General features: G+C 38.4%; 1 protein-coding gene across 3 annotated transcripts in view; it reads left to right on the top strand.

The window, feature by feature from the left end:
• chd5 (chromodomain helicase DNA binding protein 5) overlaps positions 1-11,251 on the top strand; it is a 65,344-nt gene that overhangs the window by 28,907 nt on the left and 25,186 nt on the right. For all 3 annotated transcript variants that reach the window (XM_015375312.1, XM_015375311.1, XM_015375310.1), the window contains exons 3-13: positions 1,325-1,543; positions 2,228-2,346; positions 2,931-3,172; positions 5,267-5,379; positions 5,512-5,638; positions 5,924-6,090; positions 6,424-6,642; positions 7,852-8,058; positions 8,363-8,574; positions 8,895-9,026; positions 9,145-9,253. In XM_015375312.1, coding sequence (XP_015230798.1) covers positions 1,325-1,543; positions 2,228-2,346; positions 2,931-3,172; positions 5,267-5,379; positions 5,512-5,638; positions 5,924-6,090; positions 6,424-6,642; positions 7,852-8,058; positions 8,363-8,574; positions 8,895-9,026; positions 9,145-9,253 — 1,866 coding nt within the window. The remainder of the gene's footprint in view (positions 1-1,324; positions 1,544-2,227; positions 2,347-2,930; positions 3,173-5,266; positions 5,380-5,511; positions 5,639-5,923; positions 6,091-6,423; positions 6,643-7,851; positions 8,059-8,362; positions 8,575-8,894; positions 9,027-9,144; positions 9,254-11,251) is intronic.

The following is an 11,251-nucleotide window of genomic DNA, read 5'->3' as shown; positions in this document are numbered from 1 at the left end:
AACATTAAAAGAAATAAACACTTGAATTATATCTGGCTTTGTGTAATAAATGGATATAACATTCAAGTTAATTTTTCTATACGTATGTACCTAAAAATAATAAATTTTTTATGATATTCTAATTTTCTGACCACCACCATTTTAATGGTTGTGGTAGGATGGAGACATATCAGTCCTTAAAGAGAAGAGAAACTGTGTTCCTGATTTGATTTATAAGTCTGTAACTGGGGCTGTACAAGAGCTCACTGTTAATGGACTTATTGCAGGTGACAGTGTTGTCTTTAAAGAGTTGTCCCTTTTAAGTCAGTGTTAAACCGGTAATAGTTAAAAATTGTTGATAATGGCAGCATTTCAACAGACAGAAATATATAAATATTACCTTCCGCATGGTAAAAGAATACACGCTTGCAGCTGTAATGAAATTGGCAACTCAATGCAGAAACCATGAGAAAGCTTTTTTTTGAGAGCCTTTGTTTCTTTTCTAAAAGAAAATATAAAAAACGTAGGATTCTTTAGCATTTAGATTATGAAACTGAATTTACAGTCACACACAGTGACAACGTCTTGCTCAATTTCTGTTTCAGGTAATTATTTCACATTTAAAAAAGATTTTTTTTTTTATTATTTTGTTTGACTTCTGGCAGCTTTAGTTGGAGTTCATTAAACGAAAAACAAAACAAAAATAAATAAATCATGCATAATGTGTAATAGTTTGGTATTGTTGAATAGGAAGTTTTGCCTACTCTTTAAAATTCTTCAGGGAAACCAATGGAGAGGCTAAGTGTTCTGTAGCTCTGTGGCTCTGTGTGTCTGTAGCAAAACTGCAAAATTTAGTATTACTTTCGAAAAAAACAAAACAAAACAAAAAACAATGCAGTTTATCTTAATTGTAATGCAAGTAGTTATTCTTGGTCATCTGACTATGTATGAGTGTGATATGAAATGATGCAACCCTGTTACAACTTTACATGTTAAGGATTACAAGAAGGATGTGCATCTACATGCAATGTGACAGCAGCATTCAGAATCACTTGAATTAGGGTTCGAAGTGGAAATCTACTGCTATCTGACGGCTATTGACATATCCTTACGAGAAAGTGCAAGCATATGGCGCTAGTTAGTTTTATTTCTGCCACCTTGTAGAAGCTGCATTTTATTATAACCAACCTTAAATATACACAAAGGCACAATAAAAAAAACCAAAATCATTTAAAATTTTTAATCTACGGAATTATGGATACTAGTTCATTGTCTGCAGAGCCAAACCCAGAAAATTAAGTGTGTTTTTTTAAGCATATTTTTGTGTTCTTGTCTCATACCTTAGGGAGGACTACAGGTAAAACATGACAGTGACCTAGAAGAGATTTCAGAGGTAGAGGAGGAACACGAAAGGCCAGAAATTGGATCAGAGAGCGAGAACAGTGCATATGGCCCAACCAAAAAAAAGAAGAAGAAACCCAGAGAGAAAAAAGAAAGAAAGCCCAGGAAGAAGAAGAGAGACGAGGACGATGATGAGGAGGATGATGATGATGGTAACATGAAAGTAAGTCCACTGTAACAAGTTAAATGTACTAAAATATGTTTTTTTTATTTTAATATATTCTAACATATCCATATTGACTTTCAGTCATCATAATTACCTCATTGTGAAAAATGCATTTTAGTTTGTAAACCTTAAAGCTATTATGTACATAGGCAAAAGATAAGAAAACTGAATTTGGCAGAGTTTAAAGTGTGTGGGCTCTCCTACTGTACATCAACTTAGAGCCCCTCTTCTGACTTCTGCTGATTAATTTTATTAATTACTGTGGAAGTTTGCTACCTTCAGTAGAAACAACACTAAGTAATGAAGAATCGTCACATTTCAGTGACAGAAAAAGTAAAATTTGTGTTGTTGGTATACAGTCATTTGAAGGAATAAAGACATTTCATTAAATTTAACTTCTTTTAAAAATGCTGAAACAATGTCTTATTTTACTTTTCAATTTCGTTGCTCATTTTTAATGAAATTATGTGCAAACTAAGAATTCAGCTTTTGTTTACTCATTATACAAGATATAAGAATAAACTTGATTTTTCTTGATCAGCAAAAAGTTGGGAAACCCTACAGCCATAGAGGAAGTGTTAGCCTCTTTTGGAAAAAAAAATAGCTTTTTTAGAGTTTTTCTTGGCAATTATTATTTGATTATAAATTGATTCATGGTTGCTCCTGTTTTTGCCCCATTAGGAACCCAAATCCTCCAGCCAGCTGATGGATGAATGGGGTCTTGAGGATGTGCAGTATGGGTTCACAGAGGATGACTACAAAACAATTACTAATTACAAGGCTTTCAGCCAGTTCCTCAGGCAAGCATCTACGTTCCTTTGTATTTTTCTTCTCTCTTTGTTAAACTGCTTTGGGGATTGTTTGTTTTTTTGCAATTTCACTTGTCTGACATAATTCCCAGTTCAGAGTCCTCCACAACACTCCTTAGTGAGACCAGAGAGCAGCATGACAAGCTAACACTGCTCTTTTTGTTTGAGCTGGAAAGCTCTGCTGTTGTTATAAAGACTCTGTCTCACCTGGGGCTGTCTGGCTCAACTAAGCCTCTGCTCTGACAAAGTGGAGCATGAGCTCCTGCGGTGCCCCCTGTGTGTAGTCAGCTGCTCGTTGGATGCCTGTGACAGCCGGAAGCCTTTGGGACTCAGTGCTCTGACCCACTATCTTTTACAGGCCAGCCTGCCAAAGCTCAAGCTGTTGCCTGACAAATCTAACTCATGACACACTCAAACCAAGCAGCAGAGAATAAAACTTAAGGGGCTGTGGGATGTCCGTAAATTAGGACCCACTTCCCTCCAGTGCAGAGCAAAAAGAAAATTGCACCAGCTGAAATAAAATGTGACATCTTAAAGCTGTTGTTGTTGTCTCCTATCCCTGTGGTTACATACAGGCCCCTTATTGCCAAGAAGAATCCGAAGATTCCCATGTCAAAGATGATGACAGTGTTAGGAGCCAAGTGGCGGGAGTTCAGTGCCAACAACCCGTTCAAAGGTGCATCTGCCACTGCTGTGGCCGCTGCAGTGGCTGCTGCCGTGGAAATGGTTACTGTAGCTCAGCCAGCATCTGTCAACAACAGCCAGCTGAGCTCTCAGCAGGTCACGTTAAAAAAAGCAAAAACCAAAGAAGGAAAAGGTAAGGCCAACCGCTGTGTGACTGAACGCTTATCAGGAAAATTGGCACAAAAATAAAAAACACTGTTTGATGGTCTGTACTTATATAAAGCCTTTTCAAGCCAGAAAACTCCAGGGCCTTTTATATTTATTCCAGTCTGCTGGTGAAGATTCTCAGCCATCCAGGTCATAGTCATTCCAAAATGTTAAAACCAATCCACTGGACTTTCATTTCCAGGTTTGAACATATGTCACTTCCCATCCAGAAAGCTTTCTCAATTCAGCATGTCTGGAGTAGTGTTGAGTTCCAGACTTCAAAGAGTAACCCGACCAAAGCCTTGTTATGGCTTAGGAAACATGCAAATTGTACCCAAAACAGGCCCACTCGTTTGTAATGGGGAGTCGTTGAGGTTGTTGTTGGCCTGCAAATTAACCCAAAAATGGCCAATGCGTCTCTAATGAGGAGTCGTTAGGGTTGTTATTGGCCTGGTTAACATGTTTTGACCACCTACTTTCCATCCAGAAAGATTTCTCAATTCAAAATGCCTGGAGTAGTGTTGAGTTCTAGGCTTTTTTATAGTAACACAATGGAAGCTGTGTGATGGTTTAGAAAACATGCAAATTATTGGAGCAACCAAACAACCTCTCCACAGAATCATGGCTCAACACAGGCGAGCTACCTCCTCCGGACAAGATTCTGCTGTACACCTACACCTTAAGGACGAAGGATACTCGTTTGAGGACCAGAATGTTCACATTTTGGACAACGAGGACAGGTGGTTTGAAAGGGGTGTGAAGAATCCATTTACCTTAAGAGAAAAAAAGAAACTTTAACAGAGGGGGTGGACTCAGGTTTCAGCACTCAAAAACCTATAATCTTGCCTTAGAGCTGAATCCCTCCCACTATAATCTCAAACCTCATCGCTATGCAGCTGGTCAAACCATTGCTACTGTTAACCAGGCCAATAACGACCCTAACGAATCCACATTAGAGAGGCATGGGCCTGTTTTCTGTTAATTTTCAGGCCAACAAAGACCTCAACGACTCCCCATTACAAATAAGTGGACCTGTTTTCAGTTCAATTAGCATTTTTTTAAGCCATAACTAGGCTTTTGTTGGGTTACTCTATAAAGCCCGGAACTCCACACTACTCAAGACATTTTGAATTGAGAAAGCTTTTTGGATGGTAAGTGAAGCGACTTCAGACTTGGAAAACAGAATCCAGTGGTTTGTTATTTAACTTTTCTTGGAAATTAATCTAGTCATTCACCCACTAATGGGGGCAAAATTCACTGCAGCAACAGCTGCCCTTAGCCCACAACTGCTTTACAAGATCACCACCAGGTCATCTGATCTCTATCACAAGGCAATGCAAGTGAAGTGTCTTGCCCTAAGGACACAATGAGACAGGCAAAGCTGAGATTGTAATTACCAAAAAAAAAAAAAAAAGCTGAGTAATTACAAAGAGCAGATTTGTAATAGTGCATTTTTCCATTTTTCAAAGAAACATGTTGAGCAGATTAACCTGGTCTCTGCGCCCTCCGACTGCTGCCTGTTTGACCTATAAAGCGCTGAATGCCTCCCTTGCATTTCGATTTTAGGTCAGTGTTTGTGATTTAATAATACAAAGTAATTTGGGAAAAATGGCATCCTTGGAGAAGTTCCAAGTCCAAACCCACTGATGACTCACATTCGCCACATTACAAAAAAAAAAAAAAAAAATCACTTTGACAGCAAAACATTTTAGTTGTTGTGATTGTAGTTTTACTTGTTTTGCTTCCTGATGACCAAGAGAACAAGAGCTTTTAGGTTTAGCAGTAAAAAAAGATCCAAAGCACACCAGCAAGTCCACTACTGAAATGGCCTGTGTTACACAGGGGGAGGTTAGTTAGATAAAAGTAAAAGTAAAAGTTTTTAAAAGTGTATTTTGTAGTCATTTGTTTTATCTACTGTGTTTCTGATATTAATATTAGTTTTGTGATTTTTAAACGTGTATGTGTAACAAAAGAAACAGAAACAAAAGACATTCAGTTTATTTATATAGAGCCAATTCAGTACACTACTGTTCATGGTGCTGTAGTGCTGTACATTTAAATGTGTGCTTGTTTGCCTCAGGGCCAGGAGTTAGAAAGAAAAGCAAGACTTTGAAAGAAGTGAAGAAGAAACCCAAACCGAAGAAGACCAAATCAAAAACAGGTCAAAGTGGGAAGAAGAAGAAAGCATCCTCTGTATGTGTCATTTTAAACAGCTGTTTACCTTGCATTCAGCTTCTCAGCTCATTTTTCGATCAAACAAGTGACTAGACTCTGTGTTGCTTCAAGCTCTTTAGTTGGCGTATTTCTGTGCATTTGATTTTCCAGAGTGAAGAGGACTTTTTGGAGGAGTCAGACTTTGATGACATCAGTATCCACAGTGCCTCTGTGCTTTCTGATACCTCTGGGGCCATCACCAAGAAAAAGGCCCGGCGTGGGCGGAAAAAAAGGAAAAGTATGTTTACAGTTTGCTCTTACAGAGCTCAGTGCTTTCTGTTTCCTTCCAAATTCTGACACTGTTTTATATTGTGTAATGGGGTAATACAATTTCCTCCTTCAGGTCTATTTATTTAGGGAACACTTTCAAACTTGAGTTTGTTTTGTTCTCCAGCATTTGATAATGCATGCATGCTGCCCAATATTATATGGATTTTTTTCTGCCATATGCCTTTAGCTGATACATAGTCAGAATTCCCTGAATGTTTGAACAACATTCTAATGATTCCCATCATTATGACAGAGGAGGACGGCGATGGCTATGAGACTGACCATCAGGACTACTGTGAGGTTTGCCAGCAGGGTGGAGAAATTATCCTCTGTGACACTTGTCCAAGAGCTTACCACCTTGTCTGTCTCGACCCTGAGTTGGAGAAGGCACCTGAGGGAAAATGGAGCTGTCCACACTGTGTAAGTAAATCTGCTACTTTAAATTAACACATGATTTCAATATTTACACGGTAATTTATCATTTCACTGAGGCAGTCGTCACTCTAACTAACACACTAACTTTTTGGGCTTTTTTTTCCAAAAAGATGTAAATAATTTAAGTTAATTCTCTATAGTTAGTGTCACAGAAAGATACATGTTTTTTACTCTCTATAGTATTTTTCTGTTGTGTTGTATTGTAAATTCCTACAAAGTGTTCACAGAATTTTTTTTCCACATTAACATTCAAACAAACTCTTTAGACTTAATAAATATCTTGTTTCCCTTCCATACATTGATTTCTTTGAATACCAGGAGAAAGAGGGAATCCAGTGGGAGGCCAAAGATGAAGAGGAAGAAGAGGAGGAGCCTGCAGGTGAGGAAGAGGATGACCACATGGAGTTCTGCAGAGTTTGTAAGGATGGAGGGGAACTTCTGTGTTGTGACACCTGCCCATCATCCTATCACATCCATTGCCTCAATCCACCTCTGCCTGAGATCCCAAACGGAGAATGGTTGTGTCCTCGCTGTATGGTGAGCTCCTTTAAGTCACACGTTTTCTTTCAGCAATTACTACGTACACTCACTAAGAGCCCATTAAAAAAGAAAACATGTTCTTCAACGTTTGACCCAAGTTATCTTAAGTCTTCTTAAATGCAGATTGAATTCATCTTATTCTGTAGAAGCATAATGCATGCACTGTTCTGGATTACAGTGTCATTTAATATTATATAAACTTGCAGTGTTTCATTTAGAATGTTTTCTATTATTATAAAGAACTTGTTTATGTAATTTAATCCTATTAGGGTTTTCTTAACAAATTCCACCTTTTGCAGTTGAAACAGATGAGTACATACAGTGAAAAAAAAAGCCTGCACCTTTTCTTTGATCACTGACTGATATTGTTTTATTTATTTTTTTGTTTTGTTTTAGGTCATAAAGGATAATTGGATAATAAGATTTGTTTATTTACTCATTTCCAGCAAAATCACCTTTAACTTTGCATTTCTTTAGTAGTTAATAGAATTGCATTCTAAACTATATAAATGATGTTCCTTTTTTAGGCTGTCCTTCTAAAGTAGTTTGCTGTAAGTTTGATCTACTCCTTTAATGGTTTCATCAGATTAGATTTGAGGGCTGGCTTGTTTGCAGGCAAAGCCTTATGTTGGACACTCAAAAACGTATCTGCTGCCCAAAAGTTATTGTATAAACACTACTTGGAGTCACTGCTCAATTGGAGGACCCATTTGAAACAGCTTTAACTTCCTGAAGACGTCTTGGGGTGCAGTTAAACGGTTGTAAAACAGGGGTAATCTCTAATCTCAGGGGTAAATGTAGAATACAATGCACTTCCCTATGCCATCTCTTTATATGCTTTATTCTTTGCCCTCTTTTTCTACAATTACAACCATCACATCTGGCAGAGCCTAATTGGTGGTCTTCCTTCAAAGCAGCTTATTTTTAGCTTTGATGTTAAACCAATGGTTTCATCTTTATTTTAATTTCACTCAGGATTAATTTGCATGCATTTGCCTGACAAATGCATAAACAAGCAATATCGCAGTATAAATTTAAATCAAGATCTCCTTGCAACACCCCCTCTGCCTTTTTTTTCTTTTTCCATTAGAAATCATCTTTGTAATTTTAACTAAAAACAGGCAATCTGGGTATGCAAACATCTGGTTTTGAAAATAAATTTTTAAAATTGTTTAGTAAGTGAATTTTAACTCTGTTTTCTCTCAGTGCCCACCTCTCAAAGGTAAAGTGCAGAGGATTCTGCACTGGATGTGGGGAGAACCGCCGCTGCCAGCTGAGCCACCTGCAGGCCCTGATGGCAAGCCAATCGATCCACTGACTAAACCCCCTCTCAAGGGGCGTCCAGAGAGGGAATTCTTTGTAAAGTGGGCTGGCCTTTCGTACTGGCACTGCTCCTGGGTCAGCGAACTTCAGGTGAGATGCCAGTAGTGAGGCCGGTTTTAAATCAACGTTTTGCAACATAAACAGATTGTTATAACTGTTATGTTAAAACATAACAATCTGAGCAATTTTGCTTTTAAGAAACATACCTGTTGTTTGTGGAGTAAACACTCAAAGCAATGCACTTATAGATGGTTATAAAATATCTTTCTATTCCTTTAAAAAGCCTTTTAGGTCATTTTTGTGGAAACATTTTCTAAAGCAACAAATATGATTATGAAGCCAATCCTACCAGAAGTGCGATTTGTTTTGTTTGTTTTTGTTAATATCTTTTTAGTTGGAGCTGTACCATACAGTTATGTATCGGAACTACCAGCGCAAGAACGACATGGATGAGCCTCCGCCATACGATTACGGCTCAGGAGAGGAGGAGCTGAACAATGAGAAGAGGAAGAGCAAAGACCCACAGTATGCTGCGATGGAGGAGCGCTTTTACCGCTACGGCATTAAGCCAGAGTGGATGGTCATCCACAGGATACTCAACCACAGGTGGTACTCACACTTAGACACCCTTACTTCACTTTGTTAAAATGGCCTCAATTTCTAAGACCTAGAATCAAAAGTAAGCTACTAGTCTGATTAAGGTTGACACATTATCTTGCTTTCCCTAATTTTTAATAATATAATCAAAATCATTCTTAGTGCTCTACATTGTTAATGTTTAAACTCTTTTTGCTTAATAAAACTATAAACTTCTACATAATAGATAATTTTTTGTGGGGAACAATTGTGCACAACTGATTAGATTTAACTTAAAAGACAAGTATATTTATTAGATCATATTTTTTTAATGATTATTCTTTCTATAGTTTTGATAAAGATGGTGATGTCCATTACCTAATCAAGTGGAGAGACTTGCCATATGATCAGTGCACCTGGGAGGCAGATGATTTTGACATCCCAGAGTATGACATTCATAAAGCCTTTTACTGGGACCACAGGTAAGTCAGTGGTCATAAATAGATATGATATACCTTAATATCTTTTCATCAGTAATTAGTGCTGCTGTCCCATTTGAAAGATTTCACTCAAGAAATCCCTACTGCTTTTATTTTTCAGAGAGCAAATTTTAGGAGAGGACCAACGCCCTCTTGTGGTGAGAAAAGGGAAGACGCTAAAGGACAGCTATCCGAAAAGGGAAGTCCCCCCTGGTGCCCCCATCATAGATGTAAGTAGCTTCATATAAAGTGCCTTCCAGTTTTTATTAAGCTTTTCACATTTTGTCACGTTAAACCCATGGCAATAAGTTACTCCAGGAATTTATGGGATAGACCTACACAAAGTTGAAACACTTATTTTTCAGGGTTTTTTTCTCAAATGTGCCTTCAGCCCCCCAAAGTCAGTATTTTGTTGAACAATCTTGAGCTGCAGTTACATCAGAAAGTCTATTAATGTATTTTTCTATCTCATCTGTAAATGTGGAAACTTTACAAATAAGATTAAGGGGAAGTAAGATTAGAGGAGAGTCAACATGTCTTGCCTCAGATTCTTCAGTCATTTATTGTTTGGAATTTGATTAGGCTGCTTCAAACTAGCCTATTTCATTGTAGCTCTGGCTGTATATGTATGTATGTATGTTTATATAGTGGAAACGGAAAGTATTCAGACCCCTTTAAATTTTCCACTCATTGCAGCCATTTGCTAAAATCAATAAAGTAAATTTTATTTCTCTGTAATGTACACTCAGCACCTGATCTTGACAGAAAAAAAAAAAAAATGAAGAAAGTTTTGAAAATTTTTAACTAGCTAACTGGAATATCACATTGTATTCAGGTATTCAGACTCTTTGCTTAGCATTGAGTAGAAGCACCCTTTTTAGCTAGCCATGAGTCTTCTTGGGAATAATGCAACAACTTTTTCATACCTGGATTTAGGTATCATTTGCCATTCTTCCTGGCAGATCCTCTCCAGTTCTGTCAGGTTGGATGGTGAGTGTTGGTGGACAGCCATATTCAGGTCTCTCCAGAGATGCTCAATTGGGGTTAGGTCAGGGCTCTGGCTGGGCCAGTCGAGAATGGTCACAGAGTTGTTCCCTAGCCAAGGGTCATTGTCTTGTTGAAAGGTGAATCTTTGGCCCAGTCTGAGATCCTGAGCACTCTGGAAGAGGTTTTCTTCCAGGATATCGCTGTACTTGGCCACATTCATCTTTCCTTCATTTGCAAACAGTTGTCCTGTCCCTGCAGCTGAAAAACAGCCCCATAGCATAATGCTGCCACCACCTTGTTTCACTGTTGGGATTGTATTGGGCAGGTGATGAGCAGTGCCAGGTTTTCTCCACATATACCACTTAGATTTAATGGCAAAAAGTTCAATCCTGGTCTCATCAGAACAGAGAATCTTCTTTCTCATAGTCTGCGAGTCCTTAATGTGTTTTTATGGCAAACTCTATGCAGGCTTTCATATGTTTTACACTGAGGAGAGGCTTCTGTCTGGCCACTCTGCCATAAATCCCCGGGTGGAGGACTGCAGTGAGAGTTAACTTTGTGGAACTTTCTCCAATCTCCCTATTGCATCTGTGGAGCTCAGCCACGGTGGTCTTTGGGTTCCTCTTTACCTCTCTCACCAAAGCTCTTCTCCAACGATTGCTCAGTTTGGCTGGACAGCCAGGTCTAGGAAGAGTTCTGGTCATCCCAAACTTCTTCCATTTAAGGATTATTGAGGCCACTGTGCCCCTAGGAACAGAAAATTCTTCTGTAACCTTGACCAGATCTGTGTATTACCACAATTCTGTCTCTTGTGCAGTTCCTTCTGTCTCTTGGGCGGTTCCTTCGACCTCATGATTCTCGTTTGCTCTGACATGCACTGTGAGCTGTAAGGTCTTATATAGACAGGTGTGTGCCTTTCCTAATCAAGTCCAGTCCAGTCAGTTTAATTAAACACAGCTGGACTCCAATGAAGGAGCAGAACCATCTCAAGGACAATCAGAAGAAATGGACGGCATGTGAGTTAAATGTGAGTGTCACAGCAAAGGGTCTGAATACTTATGACCATTTGGTAGTTCATTTTTTTAAATCAAATTTCCAAAAACCTCTACATTTCTTTTTTATCCTCTCAATATGAGGTGCTGAGTGTATATTAATAAACGTTTTTTAATTATAGCAAATGGCTGCAATGAAGAATTGAAAGGGGTCTGAATGCTTTTCAGACCCACTGTAGATGTTCTTTT

The sequence above is a fragment of the Cyprinodon variegatus genome, unplaced genomic scaffold (assembly GCF_000732505.1).
Source record: "Cyprinodon variegatus isolate N-32 unplaced genomic scaffold, C_variegatus-1.0 Scaffold117, whole genome shotgun sequence".
Lineage (NCBI taxonomy): Eukaryota > Metazoa > Chordata > Actinopteri > Cyprinodontiformes > Cyprinodontidae > Cyprinodon > Cyprinodon variegatus.
The sequence above is the reverse complement of the archived record's forward strand: the minus strand, read 5'-3'. Positions and strand labels throughout refer to the sequence as shown.